The 18599-nt window shown below is 40.5% G+C and overlaps 1 protein-coding gene across 1 annotated transcript in view; it reads left to right on the top strand.

Moving 5' to 3' along the window:
• Positions 1-18599, top strand: part of LOC128544935 (deleted in malignant brain tumors 1 protein-like) — a 217951-nt gene that overhangs the window by 85249 nt on the left and 114103 nt on the right. Inside the window, exon 14 of the mRNA XM_053515248.1 lies at positions 16647-16961. Coding sequence (XP_053371223.1) covers positions 16647-16961 — 315 coding nt within the window. The remainder of the gene's footprint in view (positions 1-16646; positions 16962-18599) is intronic.

Raw genomic sequence — 18599 nt, 5'->3', positions numbered from 1 at the left:
GATCCAAGGTTCCACTGTATATATATATATATATATATATATATATATATATATATATATATATATAAACAGCATATATGGACTGAAACCTGAGATAGTTATATATACACACTAAATGACACATAAATAGTATGCACGATCACTTGCGCCATCTGCTAAGAAAAATGAGAATCGCAGGTTGGAAAAGGCAGGAAACGGCATGACCGCCACGCAGCTGTCAACAATTTCACATAAATAAGAACAAAATAGCTATATACTGGCTTTTACTGATGCGATGAAAATGTAAGCATGCAGGGTGATTTAGCTCACAGATCTAGGAAAAATCATGAAAGGAGGGTCCTGGAATTTGATCGAGTATGAAGTATTTTTTTTTCTTTGTTGCGGTCAAATGACCAGTGCTCGCTTGTGTTACAAGAAGCGCCGAGCACAACAAGAGCTAAACCAAACAGGGAGATTTACAGACCAGGAAATACACCAATGGCAATTAAACATAACAGCACTTTAACTAAACAGATGCATGACAAAGGGCCAACTAAACACCAGACTATTTATAATCAACTTTTTTGAGTTACCTTGGTTCAGGTTAGCGCTCCCAGCATTCTGGGAGATGTAGTCCAAATCACAAAGAAACAGAAAATGCAAGGAGAAGTCTCTGGGCACAAAGGCACCGTCTAGGGTCTCTGGCTTGGCTGAGCCCTCCACTGGGCTCTCTGGCTTGGCTGAGCCCTCCACTGGGCTCTCTGGCTTGGCTGGGGCCTTCACTGAGGCTCTCTGGAGATTCTGGGCCTCCTCTGTCTAACTGGGCGAGCTGGTCCTGAAGCAGTGCACCTATCTACAGCAGGGTCGGAATGCAGTTATGATCATTTGTCGCCCGACACAAATTGATCTGCTGGACGAGCTCGCCAGCCAGCTGTTGGAGCATTAGCCTTTGCCGTTGCTACTTCTCGCCTTGCACGCTCCTTCCTCCTTTTTCCTGGCTCTGTTGTGCTGTGTCCTTGGGGACATGCGTCGAATAGCCAGCCAGCTGCGTCACTCCAGTCCAGCTGCGTCGCTCGCTCACCCTCTCCAGTCTTTCTCCAAAGTGCTCCACAGGCAGTCACTCCACTCACTCCTGCGCGATCCAAGTTGTTCCGCCGGATGGCAAGCCGATTGTTCACAAAGCCTGCTTGCCCCGGCGTTACAGTTAAAGCCCAACCCCTGCCCCATACACACAAAATTTTCCAGAGGAGGCCCCTCCGCTATGCCACTTTTGGGGATTGTGCATTCTGTCATGGGTGCTTTGTGTGAGCTTTTGGTGAGGCATATCATAGAGGGGAATAACTTTGAAACTCTTATAATAATGAAAACTCAACAGAAACATAAATCAACTGGAGCAAAGCTAAACTAAACAAGAGCTAAGCTTAACAAGCTAAACTAAACAGACTACATATGTTTGTGGAGATTTATTTATCCAGGTAGAAGTTTCTTCTAAATAAAGTTTAATTTACAAAAACACTGGACTTACAAACATACTTTAAAACACAAGACGTTTCAGTGTTCATCCAAACACCTTCATCAGTTGTTTGGTGCACAATGTGGTGCAAGCAATGACTCCGACAGGACTAACTATGACAGCATAACTAAATAGGAGAGCCAGAAGGAAACGCAAACATGAGGGCTTCCTGGGATGTAAAGCAAACCTCACCTCACCGTCAACAAACCTGCCGGTGAAAGTAATTAATGAGAGTGGGGAGGACAGCATCTAAACATACTAATTCACCATAATACTCTACGTCCATGAGTCCCCCAGATCTGCTCCTTTACCTAAGGCAAATATATATATTTAAAAAATGTCTTTAGCCTGGACTTAAAGCCTGGACTTAAACACTGAAACTGTGTCTGAGTCCCAAACATTATTTGGAAGACTATTCCATAACTTTGGGGCTTTGTAAAAAAAAGCTCTGCCCCCAGCTTCATAATTTTTCATAATATGCGGTACTGACAAGCAGCCTGCATCCTTTGATAGGCTGTGGCGGATCGTAAGAGACTAGCAGTGCGGTGCGAGACCATTTAATGCTTTATATGTCAAGAGTAGTATTTTAAAATCAATGCGAAATTTCACAGGGAGCCAATGCAGTAAAGATAAGATGTGCTCATATCTTCTGGTTCTAGTGAGGACTCTCGCTGCTGCATTCTGGACTAACTGAAGCTTGTTTATGCACCTACAGTACTGTAGTTAAACAACCAGACGGTAAGGCATTACAATAGTCCAACCAGAGGTGATAAAAGTATAAACTATTTTTTCTGCATCGTTTAGCGACAATATATTTCTTATCTTGGCAATATTTTTGAGATGAAAGAAGGCTATCCTGGTAATATTATCTACATGAGCTTCAAATGAAAGGCTGGAATCTATAATCACACCGAGGTCTTTTACTGTTGCACTTGATGGCAATTAAACTGCGACTTATTTTACTTCCTGTTGGTGACGAAGCTTCCTGTTTTTGTATCGTTCTCGTTTGTACAAGCATTTAAATCATAAAGGTTTTCCTTTATACAATAATAATATTATTAGCAACTATTTCTTTACATCTTCATACTATTGGACATCGCCTTTTTCTCCCGTTTTTTTGTCTTCTAAGAACAACAAATGGAATTTAGCTCCAAACAACTAAACTCCGACTTAGGTATGATATAATGGATATTATTCAGCTTGTTTAGTGTGTGGAGTGCAGGATGTTTAGACATTTTTCCTCCGTCGTTAGTGGTAATTTTACTTGTGATAGGTGAATGTCAGTGAGCACTCTGACGGAGAAGATACTGTATTAGCATTAGAGGAGCACATCCAGACATGTCTGTGTTTCCTTTAGGCTCTCCCATTTAGTTATGCTGTTATAGTTAGTCCTGCCGGAGTCTCTGCTTGCACTCTATATAAATATACATTCACATTATACATTATGTGACCATACCTAACTGTTATCACCCCTCTTCTGCTCTTCCCTCTGCTGTTCTCTCTCCCCCTCTTTCTCTTCCCTCTCTCTGTCAAGCTACACATGTCGTTCCTGAGCTGCCAGTGATCCAGACTCCCTCTGCCCTCCGGACCTGTCTGACCCATCCTGGTGCCCCGCTTCTGGTTGGAGATCTCGTCACATGGATGCCCTGTGTGTCTCTTTGGGATGCGTCTGGTGTCTGGGGATGGTTTCAATCTACCATGAAGACAGTTCTGGCCTCGACTAGTGTTGGCAGATGTTTCTCTGAGGACTTGGCTGCAGTTGCTCGATATTTCAGGACTGGAATTTCCTACAAGTCTACCTGAGTCTCCAATAACTACCTCGACTCCATATTAACACCAATTAACATCAACTGTTATAGCTGATCACTATGGCTGCCAATTAACACACAGTATGAATGCAGATCAATACCTGCTTTCTGTTTCACCCAAATGAGGATGGGTTCCCTGTTGAGTATGGTTTCTCCCAAGGTTTCTTCTTACTTCCAACTCGGAGATTTTCCTTGCCACTGTTGCCCTCGGTTTGCTCACCAGGGACTATCTGACCATTTTGATTAATGCACACTCACATTCCATACAAACTTAAATAATTCTTTTGATTGTGTAAAGCTGCTTTGTGACGATGACAATTGTTAAAAGCGCTATACAAATAAAATTTATTTGAATTAAATTGAATTATACAGGATAAAGCGGTATAGACAATGATTTATAAGAAATTTTAACATCTATTATACTTTCATCACAGCAGTTCTGGAATTTTATCATAGTCTAAAAGCAGTATTATAAAATACTATTAGCATCTTTTTTTTTCTTTATTTGTCACACATCTCTAGGCCACCTGGTAAGAGGAAGTATTAAGAGGAAGTGGGTAGTTTTGACACTTTAGATATTCTGGACTTCAGTAGCTTTTGGTAGCAAGTGTACTTTGGGGTGTTGTTTACACTTTATATGTTGTGTGTGCAGTTTTTGTATTCAATTCATTCATTCATGTTTCATTAACAGGAACTGATCAAAGTAGCTCTGCCTCTTTAGATGTATAAGAATAAAACATCATCCTTCATGAACTTGTGAGCTTCACATCAGAAGTGAAAATTAACACTTACAGCAGGATTGAAGACTATATGACACTGCAAGGACCACGATGCTGAGACTTCATCTCCCTTTAATTCTTGGTAATTTTGCCATTTTTATAAACTATCTCGGTTCGTTCTAAATACTGCTATATTATTTTTAATTTAAGATTTAATATGCTTTAGATAGATAGATAGATAAATAGATAGATAGATTTCTTACCAGTTTTGTTTTTCTGGTTACTTAAAAAAAATGTTTTATTTATTTTAATTTAAAGACTTTTTTGAGAAAGGACATTTCCTGAACATGTTTACTTTTACATAAAATCAAACATAATTCAATATACTGTAATAACAGTAAACTCTTTGGAAAATGCTGATGTAGTGTCTTTTCATGAACAAAGAAACTGAATACCCACTTCTAACACCCTGATCCTGAAAATAGAAATTATTATGTTTTTTTTTAATGTGATGGTGTTTTATATTTCCATTTAAACTGTTGCTGTTCATTAAGTTTGTTAATTTTTATTATGCATAAAATGTTCACCAAAATTTTTGCCAATTCCTTAAAATAAATAAATAATTAAAAATAAATAAATAAATAGTAGACATGTTTTATAAAGGAGTAGTTTATAAAACATGTCTACCAGTTGTTTATATTTCGTATTAGCATCAGAGTGTGCTAATAGAAACCTATGATGGTAGTATGAGTGTGTTGTTATAAACCTGTGATTAACAGCTACTGTCGGAGCCAATAAAAATATTCAACCTTGTGACCAATCAGAGTCCATGAATTTCCAGGCATATCCTAGTATGACATACTGTAGATTCCTTAAGCTAAGACTGAAAAAGACTGGTCCTGGGAACATGAGAAATCATTCTTACACATGGAATGGCTGACCTTAACCTCTCTGAAATGCTGTGAGACATGCTGGATAATACAGTACTTTAAAGAGTGCTTCAACTCTCCCCTCATTAAGACGTCAACCAAAGATTATCTGGACATAAATAAATGTATTGCAACTAATTAAAGCTAAAGATAACTCAATTACATTTAAAATATGTGAGTTTCTTAAACAGAAAGTATGGTTTTAAGAGAATTATATAGCAGAAGTACAACTGTGTTGGCTGAGCAAATTTGATTATACATAAGTGTCCAGTTTCTGTTACAGTCAAATGAATACATTTTGGAACAATTATATGTTTCTTGGAATTTGGTTTCTGTCAACATCCACATTGAAAATCCATTGCAGTCAGTAACTGCAATGTTACCATGTTACTGTCCCATGGACACTATGTTGAGTCCACTAAATGTTAAGTTTCTTCCCCCAACATACTTTCTCATGCCTTTGTCAGGTACTTTCAGTTGCTGCTTTTTTGTGGGTGCTCTATTGTGTTGAGATCAGGTTACTGCCTTGACCAGTGAACATTTCATTACTTTGCCTTGGGTAGTTTTCACTGTATGTTTTGGGTCAATGTCTATCTGCAATATGAAGCAGTGTACCATCAGTTTTTCAGTATTTGGCTAAATCTAAAGATAAAATATAGCCCTTTTCAGGCAAAATGCGATAATACTGCCTTCATCATTTTGACAGATGATGCTTTGGATCTATTCCTTTCTTTCTCCACACTTTTTTCTTTCCACCATACTGTTACAAGTTAATTTTGGTTTAATCAGTCCAAAGAACCTGTGCAACTGAGACAGATAATGGGAGACGATTCCCCACAATTCCACAGTGCGAGATAGAGAAGACGCATTAACTCAGTTGTGATCACGTGAAACTCATGCGTGCCACATAATATTCGATGATATTTGGATACTCATATATCAAGTCAAAAATTATTAAAATTTTTTGCTCGTCTTGCACAATATTCACAAACCAGGTTACTCACAATCCAAGATTACACTGAATTTACCTGATAAAGCTGTCGCTTATTTGCAGACTTTGACAAAGATACACCTATGATTAAATCCATATTAGTTCTCTAACAATAAAGTGGATAGAACAACATTAATAGATTTTCTTATTAAATATGTTATTAAATATGAATAAACTATAAACCTTTAAAAGTAATCAAATATAAATGCAAGAATACTTGACCAGATCTGTTCATAATTTATGAATTTGATTTTGTACAATATTAATAGATTAGCAAATATCTGAACTTCTTTTTATTAACCACAGAGTGTACTTTTTAGTGTTTGAAATTGGTCAAAAGTATAACATTCTACTGATTAAGTAAGAATATATTTATTGTATATAACTCATGCATTTCTAACACAGTAAAAATTTATATAATGTACTTATAATACATTACACATATACTTGTGTACACACAGCCATAAACTTGTGTTCTAAGTATTCTTAAAGTTGTTCCACTTTAGCACACACAAGTACACTTAATACACTTACACATACACATTGTGCTTTTAAATAATTTCATCACAGCTTAAATACACTTAGTACAAAATCACTTGTTCCAAAATAGCAAACTGCAAGTACAGTGGGACCTCAGATTGCGAGTAACACAGTTTGCGAGTGTTCCACAAGACGAGCTGAAATTTGTAGACACCTACTTCCTCAAGCGTGTTCTTGACTTGCCTAGATATTGTGATGTTCTTTTCCACAGGATTTTGCAGTCATGTTGTTTAGCTGTCCTCCATGGTTCTAGAGGCCAAAAGTCATATCTTTGTTCCAAAATTTATGGGATTGCTAACGCGATTTATTATATTTAAATTTAATTTAATATTATAAGACAAAAGACAGCTTTTGATTTTTAAATAATTGTTTAAAATAAATGTTTTTTCTTTATTTTCTGTCCATAGCCAGTCTTCTACGAGCTTCTTTGCTGGCTGGTAAGTTTTTTTTTTTTCTTCATTTAAATAAATTTGATTCATGAGCTGTGACAGAGACCTGTCACAAGGCCACATTAGCACTCAAATAAGAAAAAGTTTTCAATTATTAAGTCCATATTAATCCTCTAACATTAAAGTGGATACAACAACATTTATAGATTTTCTTATTAAATGTTATGAATATAGTAAATGAATAAAGTAATTAAATATAAATGCAAGAAAACTAGACCAGATCTGTTTATAATTTACGAATTTGATATTAATTATAATAATATTAATAAAGAAAATATCTGAACTTTTGCATAAAACACACATGTTTTAATCATTCTCATGATATGGAGTGACCTTTTTTAGTTTGGAGAACAAAAATATTCAGCATGTAAGAGTAAAAGCATGTGAAAGAGTGTATGTAAACTATTTTTGCCCCAGTAAACAGATTTTTTCCTAAAGCACACCACATAAGGTCATATTTTTATAGCTTCTCTTCCCAGCAATGGTGACACAGATACATTACCAAAGCTCTCAACATCGCCACGAATTAAGAAAGAGCAGAACAGAAGTGCAGACATTTATTTATTAGGGAAAAAACCTGAACTCTTTATGGAAGACAGAAACTTATAATTATTAGTAACCATGTGCAAATTAAATTTGTTGAACTTATGAATTAAATCTGCCTCATTATCACTGATGTTCAAAAACATGTTTATACAAAATGCATGTGTAATGATAATGCATTTAAAATACAGTATAGAAGACTGTGTACTATAAAAAATACCAAAGTATATTTTTATTAACCACAAAGTGTACTTTTTAGTGTTTGAAATTGGTAAAAAGTATAAGATTCTACTGATTAAGTAAGAATATATTAATTGTATATAACTCATGCATTTGTTACACAGTAAAAATTGCTATAATGTACAGTTACTTATGATACATTACAGATGTACTCGTTTACACACAGCCATATACTTGTGTTCAAAGTATTCTTAAAGTTGTTCCACTTTAACTACACTTAATACACTTAAAATTGTGCTTTTGTATAATTTCATTACAGTTTAAACTTAGTACAAAATTATTTGTTCCAAAATAACAAATTTTAAGTACAGGGGAACCTTGGATTGCGAGTAACGTGGTTTACGAGTGTTCCACAAGACGAGCAGAAATTTTTAATAAATTTTAACTTAAAAAACAAACAAGTCTTGGTTTACGAGCACCGAGTATCATGTAGCACGTATACACTTCTTGTTTTGACGCTGAGTGTCACAACAGAGCCAAAGGTTTTTCTCTCTCTTGTGCTGCGGAATTGTGGGTAATCGTCTCCCTTGCTGGGTCTTAGTGCTCGTCTCTTACTGGTATAATCAACATCCATGCACGCTTGTACTGTTAACTATAACAATGTGACCACGTGCGTGGGTAAAACATATTTTATTTTGTGTGTGTGCGTGTGTACAGTGCACATGTACTGTTTATTATAACACACCTGTGTATGCGCGTGTAAACCAAAGGAAAGTCTCATTAGGGAAGTAAAAGATCCATTTTCTTTCTCTCTGGGTCAGCCAGCACTTTGTGTCTGTGTGTGTCTTTGTGTCTCTCACTCTTACACACACACACACACACACACACACACACACACACACACTCTTAAAGGAAACACTGCTCTGTCGCGATTCATGATGTCATGAGTGCAGGTTTTGTTTAATTTTTTTTTTGCAGCAGTGATTCACTTAGCAAGAGCTCACTTAAGCGTCATTAGCGATGTTGTTAATTTTCCCTGATAAAACAGTCTTTCTGTTAATGTGTGTGTGTGTGTGCATGTGTGTATGTGTAGGTATGTGTGTGCGTGTGTAAAAATCAAATAAGAGAGAAGAAAGTGTTACTGTGTAAGACGAGAAGAGGGAGAGGGGAGGGGCTGAATCATCTTCTCCTCTTACTTTAGCTTCACACACACACATAAACAGAGCTGTGCACGCACAAACACTAGCAGAAACACTTATCTGTCAGGATTTTTTTTTTAAGGTAAAGTGCATGTTAATTTGTTTTATTTTTTTAATTTAATATTTTGTACTAAATATCTTTACGTTTTTATTTTTATTTATTTATTTATTTTTATACGAGTCTGCTTCTGGAACGAATTATGTTCGTTATCCAGAGCTCCACTGTTGACTAGTCATTAGCAATACATAAGTGTACTTGTAGCCAGACTACTTAAAGTTTTCTACTTTGGAACAACAAATTTAAGTCCATTTAAGTTGTAATTAAATTGTTTAAAATTACAATTTTAAGTTTATTAAGTATACTTTTGTGTGCTAACATGGAACAACCTAAAGTATACTTAGTACACATAAAGTACAGTATATAGCCGTGTGTATTAATGTACATACCTGACCTGTATATAATGAATATATTCTTACGGCAGCAGTAGCATGCTGTTACACTTCTGGCCAATTCTAAATACACTTTATTATTTTATACAGTACACACAGTTTTCTATAATACTGTATTGCAAATGTTTTATCAATACATTAAATGGTGTTAAAGGTGTTTAGGGTAATTTACAAATGCTGAATGCATTTTCTACAATATAATGTTTTTGAAACACATTACATCAGTAATTATGCGGCAGATTTTACCCATGAGTTTAACAGATTTCATTTTTTTAAGAAAAAAAGCAATACTATATTTTATTTGTGTTCAACATTATGTTGCCTCACAAACAAATTTAAACTGTTGTTTAAACCACGACAAATATTAGTATTAGAATATACAGGTACAGTATTATTTTAAACCTGGTGTGTTGATCCTAGCTGTTAATCAAAGACTCTGAAAACAGACCGAAAGGTCTACTAGAAGCAAAGTAAATTAGTAAATCAGCAAAAGATTTAGCAACACCACATTAGACAATACAGTCTATAGTCTAAACTATGTACTTAATTACAAACTGACTAACAAAAACCATGAAATGTACCTTGTGCAGGAGAAAATAAAATAATAAAGATATGAAGTAACGCGCACAATATGACACAACCATGAATTCAAACTAGAAGCAGAGGACTGAGGAGCCAATCAGAAAAGAGATTTGGGCTGGTATTGCCCTTCTTCTAGCCTCTGGTTGGCTGAAATAGTTCTAATGTGTCACAAACCGCCAAGCCACAGCTCTGCCTTAATGTCTGAAGCACTCCTGTTCCACGTTCCCAATCACTCCTTACATCTCACTGCCTCACCTTCCGCTCGCCACACACCTGTGTGGCATCTGTAATCATCCCCTGGTGTCCAGAGAACGACATCATCCCCACACACTGACACCACCTCATTGCCAGATTATTGTGTGCCTTCCATAGCCCAATTCTCCAGCGTTTGTTCCATGCCTTGACTCTTCGCTACCGACCACGCCTCGTTTTTCTCGACCTCGCTTTTTGTCTCACGTATTGGACTTCCACTCTCACGGACTTTGTTACCGACCATTGGGATTGTTTCAACGATTACGAATCTGGATCACGGACTTTTCTCTCGTCTTTTTGACTCTGAACTCTGCGCTCCCTCGACCACGAGTAAGATCAACAAAACCAGCCACCAACCTGCGCGATTTCGTCATTCTCTCACCGGCTCTCCACATCATTGCATCCCGGCACAAGTCACGCTACAAATAAAGTACTTTGCACCGGCTCTTTGCACTTCTGCATTCCTGCGCGGGACACACAGGGCGCTCACGCCGGCTCACGGCACTTCCGCATTCCTCCCAGGCTCACGGCACTTCCGCATTCCTCCCAGGCTCACGTCACACACAGAGCTCTCACTCCGGCTTCCGCATTCCCGCGCCTCTCGCTCTCTCTGCACACGCAGCTTCCCGACACAGAGGAGCGAGCGCCCCAGCTACAATCACAGTCATCAAGAAACCTCGCTGTTAGCGAGTTCCCAATCTCACGTCCGGCAGTTTATAACATAATAGATTCATAGAAGTTGCGCCACTGCACTTGGAACCATCTCGTCCTGCACTCCTAACAGTATAATCTGGCCATATATGGATCCAGCAGAGGCAGTTCACCTGAGGGGGGCACTGGAGAGCCAGGGAGCCCTCCTAGGCAATCACCAACAAGAGATCAGGCAGATCACCTCCACCCTTCAAACCATCACAGAAACCTTAGCGTCACTTACCACTCAGCTACAGCAAACACAAGCACCCCCAACACCTATTCCACAGTCTTCTTTTCCTTCACATGCCACTGGTCATGAACCACGCCTACCTGCCCCACCCACTTATGATGGTGACCCTTCTACCTGTCGCTCTTTCCTGTCACAGTGTTCTCTCGTTCTTGAACTGCAGGCCGCTTCATTCCCCACTGAACGATCCAAGGTGGCTTATATAATCACGCTCCTCTCAGGGAAAGCAAGGGAGTGGGGAACAGCATTATGGGATGCCCAGGTCCCTTGCTGCTTTACTTACAAGACATTTACTGATGAGATGAGGAGGGTTTTCGACCGTTCGTTCTCTGGACACCAGGCGGCAGGACAGATACTTCTATTACGTCAGGGATCGAGCTCTGTTTCCAACTACGCTATTGATTTTCGGACGCTGGCGCCCTCCTGTGGCTGGGACGAAAGGGCCCTTTTTGATTGTTTTCTCAATGGACTCTCGGACTCAATCAAGGACGAGCTTGCGGCCCGGGAGCTTCCATCAGACCTGCACGGCCTTATTGACTTGGCGACACGCATTGATGCCCGTAAACGATCCTGACGGGAGGAGCATCGGTCTTTTGGGAAGTTTTACACTCCAGCGTCCACAGTTACTACCCCTGAGTCACCTCCAGAACCTATGCAAATAGGTCGCACACATATTTCTCCAAGGGAGCGTCAGCACCGTAGTGATGACGGGGCTTGCTTTTACTGTGGCCAGGTAGGCCATGTCGTACGGTCCTGCCCACTAAAAGGTCGGGCCCCCCAGTAGTTCTGGGGCTACAGGGGGGTCCTGCTTCCACTTTTTCCCCGGATCAGCGTTCATGTTTTCCTGTCACCCTGACCCTGGGCAGTCACTCCTACATCACCCACGCCCTAGTAGACTCCGGGGCCGACCAAAACCTGATCTCAACTTCTGCCGCTTCCCAATTCAAGATCCCGCTCACTTCTTTGTCTCGACCGTTCATTGTTCAGGCCCTCGATGGCAGTAGACTTGCTCCGATTACTCATTGCACCACTCCCGTTACGTTACAGTTTTCCGGCAATCACATTGAGACCATCACTTTTCTCGCTGTCCAAAATGCTCACGCACCCATTGTCTTGGGGCTCCCGTGGTTAAGACTACATAACCCTCACATAGATTGGCAGAAACAAAGCATCCTGGGCTGGAGTCCCACCTGCCTCACGTCATGTTTGCGCTCTGCTACCACGGGGCGAATCTCTCCCACCTTCCAAGAGGAGATCCCTGACCTGAACAAAGTACCCACTGAATATCATGATCTCCGACAGGTCTTTAGCAAATCACAGGCTGTCTCTCTACCTCCTCACCGCCCCTATGATTGTGCTATTGACCTTCTCCCTGGCACTTCCCCTCCTAAGGGCCGATTATATTCTCTCTCTCGTCCAGAGAGAGAAGCTATGGAGCAATATATTAGCGAGTCACTCGCAGCAGGCATAATTCGCTCCTCGTCCTCACCCGCAGGGGCAGGATTCTTTTTTGTGGAGAAAAGAGACAAGTCCCTCAGGCCCTGCATCGATTACAGGGGATTAAACGAGATCACGGTCAAGAATCGCTACCCCCTTCCACTAATGTCTTCTGCCTTTGAACTGCTCCAGGATGCCCGCATGTTTACTAAGCTTGACCTAAGGAACGCCTACCATCTGGTTCGAATAAGGGAGGGCGATGAATGGAAGACTGCCTTCAATACCCCTACTGGCCATTATGAATACCTGGTCGTCCCGTTTGGCCTAACCAATGCCCCAGCAGTTTTCCAGGCACTCATCAATGACGTCCTGAGAGACTTCCTCAACGTCTTCGTGTTTGCTTACCTCGACGACATTTTAATCTTTTCACGTTTGGAAGAGGAACACAAGCTCCACGTCCGTCAAGTTCTGCAACGTCTGCTAGAAAACAAGCTATATATCAAGGCAGAAAAGTGTGAATTCCACTGCACCTCCACCTCTTTTCTTGGCTTCTTTATCTCACCATCCGGCATCCAGATGGACCCCACCAAGGTTAAGGCGGTAACTGACTGACCACTACCATCTTCCAGACGTGATCTTCAGCGCTTCCTGGGATTTGCCAATTTTTATCGCCGCTTTATTAAAAATTACAGTATGGTGGCATCCCCACTCACCTCACTCACGTCGACGAAGACCCCGTTTCACTGGAACCCCCTGGCAGGCAATGCCTTTGAGGAGCTTAAGCGTCGATTTACCACGGCACCCATCCTCACCCTACCCGACCCCTCCCTCCAATTTGTAGTTGAAGTAGATGCTTCTGAGACCGGCGTAGGGGCCATCCTTTCACAAAGATCACCTAAGGACAACAAACTTCACCCTTGCTCCTTCTTCTCCCGCCAACTCACACCCCCAGAACGAAACTACGGCATTGGAGACCGGGAACTCTTGGCAGTCAAACTGGCCCTCGAGGAATGGAGGCACTGGCTGGAGGGAGCGGAACACCCTTTTCTTGTCTGGACGGACCATAAAAACCTCGAGTATTTAAAGTCAGCCAAGAGACTTAATTCTCGTCAGGCGCGGTGGTCACTTTTCTACTCTCGCTTTCGTTTCACACTATCATATCGGCCAGGCTCCAAGAACATTAAACCCGACGCCCTCTCTCGGCAATTCTCTACCTCCCAGCACACTCCCACTGCTGAAACCATCCTTCCCCCTCCATGTCTTGTGGCTACTATGCGGCTGGAAGTAGAAAACCTGGTCCAGCGGACCCTCGACCAGGAACCAGGCCCAAGTAATGTTCCCCCCAGGATGCTTTTTGTCCCTGCATCAGTGAGACCTCAAGTACTTGACTGGGCCCACAGCTCTAGGTTGGCTTGTCACCCTGGGGTGGCACGCACACTTTCCCTCCTACAACAACGGTTTTGGTGGTCTACTATGAAAGAAGATGTCAAGGAGTTTGTAGCTGCCTGTGACATCTGTTCTAGAAACAAGACAACTAACCGCCCCCCCGAGGGCCTACTAAGACCCCTTCCCATTCCCCATCGGCCCTGGTCTCACATCTCTATTGATTTTGTCACTGGACTGCCACCTTCCGACAATAACACATGCATCTTGACCATTGTTGACCGGTTTTCCAAATCAGCCCATTTCATTCCGTTACCCAAGCTTCCGTCCGCCAAGGAAACAGCCGAACTTCTGGTTGACCATGTTTTTCGTCTCCACGGACTTCCGCTGGACATCGTTTCTGACAGAGGGCCTCAATTCTCTGCTCGTTTCTGGAAGGCATTTTGTGGCCTTATTGGCGCCACCCCCAGCCTCTCATCTGGTTTTCACCCCCAGACCAATGGACAAACCGAGCGCATGAACCAGGAACTGGAAAAGACATTAAGGTGCATGGCCTCTCGGGACACAGCTTCCTGGAGTCGCTTCCTACCCTGGGTGGAATACGCCCACAACTCGCTCCCCACATCTGCCACAGGGTTGTCCCCGTTCCACTGCTGCCTCGGGTATCAGCCACCGTTATTTCCCTCCCAGGAGGAGGAGGCTGCAGTTCCCTCTGCCCAAGCCTTCGTCTTATAGACGGGGGTGAAGCCTTCACTGTCCGTAAAATCCTCAAGTCTCGCCGCCGTGGACGTGGTTTACAGTACCTGGTGGACTGGGAGGGCTACGGCCCTGAGGAGAGAAGTTGGGTACCAGCCAGGTTCATATTGGACCGCTCCCTCATTTCTGATTTTCACAGACTCCACCCTGAGGCACCTGCTAAAACGCCAGGTGGCGTTCATGGGGGGGGGGTACTGTCACGAACCGCCAAGCCACAGCTCTGCCTTAATGTCTGAAGCACTCCTGTTCCACGTTCCCAATCACTCCTTACATCTCACTGCCTCACCTTCCGCTCGCCACACACCTGTGTGGCATCTGTAATCATCCCCTTACCTATTTAAACCACACACTGACACCACCTCATTGCCAGATTATTGTGTGCCTTCCATAGCCCAATTCTCCAGCGTTTGTTCCATGCCTTGACTCTTCGCTACCGACCACGCTTCGTTTTTCTCGACCTCGCTTTTTGTCTCACGTATTGGACTTCCACGCTCACGGACTTTGTTACCGACCATTGGGATTGTTTCAACGATTACGAATCTGGATCACGGACTTTTCTCTCGTCTTTTTGACTCTGAACTCTGCGCTCCCTCGACCACGAGTAAGATCAACAAAACCAGCCACCAACCTGCGCGATTTCGTCATTCTCTCACCGGCTCTCCACATCATTGCATCCCGGCACAAGTCACGCTACAAATAAAGTCCTTTGCACCGGCTCTTTGCACTTCTGCATTCCTGCGCGGGACACACAGGGCGCTCACGCCGGCTCACGGCACTTCCGCATTCCTCCCAGGCTCACGGCACTTCCGCATTCCTCCCAGGCTCACGTCACACACAGAGCTCTCACTCCGGCTTCCGCATTCCCGCGCCTCTCGCTCTCTCTGCACACGCAGCTTCCCGACACAGAGGAGCGAGCGCCCCAGCTACAATCACAGTCATCAAGAAACCTCGCTGCCAGCCAGTTCCCAATCTCACGTCCGGCAGTTTATAACATAATAGATTCATAGAAGTTGCGCCACTGCACTTGGAACCATCTCGTCCTGCACTCCTAACATAATGCTGCTGCAGTTTGTGCAAGTGTAGCTTTATAATAATGAACGCATAGAAGAGACACAAACACATAAATGATCTTGACCGCACAAAAGTGAGTTTCAGCATGCAAAAACGAGTCCGAAAGCAAGAGAGAAGTGCATGAAATATAAGCATGATTAAGTACATATGAATAAGTATATTTAAATTTAACTCAAAATATACTGAGACTACTGTATGCTAAAATTTGCATTTTAATATATACTTTATGCACATTGGTACAATGAGTATTTTGTATATTTTTATATATTTAAAAATTAAAAACTATGCCAAAAATAAATTGAAGAACAAAGTGTAAATAAGTGTGCTTTGAAAATTACACCAACCTTTCACATAAAGTATATTTTCCTATAATACATTTTTGGGGAAAAGAATATAATACAATCATTTTGAAGTATGTTTAAAGTTTAATTCCAAAATTTGGTTAATGCATGATGTCAGTATATATTTTATTTATTAACTGATGGCCCTTTTTATTTATCAGTATATTTGCAATGTACTATCGAAGATTTAAATATATTTGTAATACACTAAAATGTATTTCTTTTTTAACGAGGGCAGGCATGAGTTTTGAAAAACAATTAGAAAATATAAAGATGGATTCATGTTCGTTAACCTCCTGAGATTCAGACCCTAATGTTGATTACTTGGTAATTTCTCATTACTGTTTCTGTTTATTAGCATTTGTTGAGGATGGACTTGGCAAAAGGAAAGCTTAGCTAAACAGTAATGCCCAATGGTCCTCCTATGAGGATATCACAAGAATATACAGTGCACACAATGTAGAAAATGTGATGTCCATGTGAGGACATTGGGTCTCAAGAGTTCAAGTGTTGTAATATTAAAACGAAGTAATGAAATAAAAAAAAAAGATTAATATTAACATGGGTTTCGCTGTTTTTCTTAGATGGCGTTAACATACGTCTTGCTGGTGGCAGTCACTCCTGCTCTGGTAGAGTGGAAGTTTATTATAATAACCAGTGGGGAACAGTGTGTGATGATGACTGGGACATGAATGATGCACAGGTGGTGTGTAGACAGCTTGGATGTGGTAATGCTGTCAGCGCTCATCAAAGTGCCACTTTTGGTCAGGGAAGTGGCCCAATATGGATGGATGATGTTTGCTGTTCTGGAAGTGAACAGAGCATTACACAGTGCTCTCATAGGGGATTTGGAACACATGACTGTGGCCATGGTGAAGATGCTGGTGTTACTTGCTCAGGTACAAAAACCTGACCTTGTTTTCAATGTGATTTATATTTTTTGTATACTGCATTACATTATGCTTTAACCCTTTGTTTCATGACACATTCCTTTTACCCAAAATTCAAAGTGAAGAAAGTGGTCATGCTTATTGGAGTAATTGTATTGTTGTTGCTGTTGTTATTATTATTATTATTATTATTATTATTATTATTATTATTATTACTGTATTAATAAAGGTAATAATAATAATATAAAAATTTAGTCTAGTTTTTATATCATTTTTATGTATGTGTTAACATTAAAGTGATTTTAGTAAAGAAAGTAAAGATTGCAAGTAAAAATTGTGGATAAAGATCTTTGAAACTATAGCTTATTTATAGCTTACCCAAAAGACATTTATTTTATGTTTAAAACAAATAAAAGAAAAAAAAAACACTGGTTTTAACATGTTGACTGTGCATGATAAGAGTTTAAAACTCCCTTAATTTCTCTATTTAATCCCCTGCTACACTAATGCACTCAGTGTTATATCTTTATGCAACAAAAATTTTTATCACATGTTCCAGTGTGACTTGAACACCTTTCTTTGTTTAAAAAGTTTAATTAAGTAGACTGACACATTAACACTGTTACTGAGTGATGGTTGAGTAGGTGGGCTGAAATGTCCTTCTACTTAGTAAGCCTGTGCTGTTAAAACTGTCTATAGCCTTTTTTTTTTATTTCGACTATCATTTTACTTTATAACTCAAGAGCAAACTGTCAAAAAATCTAAAATTAGGTAAATTATATATTTTTTTCTGCTAAAATCAGTTCATAATAAAGATCAGGCTGGTGAATGGTACGAGTAACTGCTGTGGTTGAGTGGAAATCATAATGCCCGCTTTGGTCAGGAAAGTAAACCAACCTAGCTGGATAATGTTCCGTTTACTGGAACTGAGAGCTATATAATCTTATATTCTAGGTACATTACGCACAAAGTGAAAATGCAAACTTTTTATAGTTTCAATGGTTATGACTTGCAGTTCAAAGTCAAAAGTCTTCTGGTGTTGGTCAACTGTGTCCAAATCTGTCTACTGGCGCATTTTTTTTTTAGTTTAGCCATGTACAGTAGAAAAGAACCGAGGTCTTTAAGTTCAAAAAAGAACCAAGGTACCGAGGTCTAACCAAGGCCATTAGAAATGTTTGCCTCCTGAAAAAGTCCAACACAGTCAACTTTACACAGTATTTAAGGCCTCCAAGGTAACTGTGAAATAAGGCTGAATGTACTCTATATTGTACTGTATAGTACAATGTACCAGCACTTGGCATGCTTTGATAACTATATTTTGCCATTCATATTTCTGACATTGTTTTGCTGAAAGGCTCTGATTTTGGGTTTTGCCTTAATGTTGATGTTTACCGATGACCTTTTTTAGTGCCTGGTCCAGAGAAGCTGTTCCAGATAGCTTATCAGGGCCTCATACTTTATTCTCTATCGAATAAAATAGCTAGGTAATATAAAAGACTAACAAAAGTAACAAGAGGATGTTAATGGTTTTGTCACTTTGGACACCCTTTGGGCTCTAACAAGTTTTTTTTTTACTTCGATTTCTCAAACTTGAGACACATACAGCGCAACATTCTGTAGACTCATTCTATTAAATTGTATTTATAT

This window comes from Clarias gariepinus, chromosome 16 (genome assembly GCF_024256425.1).
Source record: "Clarias gariepinus isolate MV-2021 ecotype Netherlands chromosome 16, CGAR_prim_01v2, whole genome shotgun sequence".
NCBI classification, from domain to species: domain Eukaryota; kingdom Metazoa; phylum Chordata; class Actinopteri; order Siluriformes; family Clariidae; genus Clarias; species Clarias gariepinus.
This window is presented reverse-complemented; position numbering and strand designations above follow the sequence as displayed.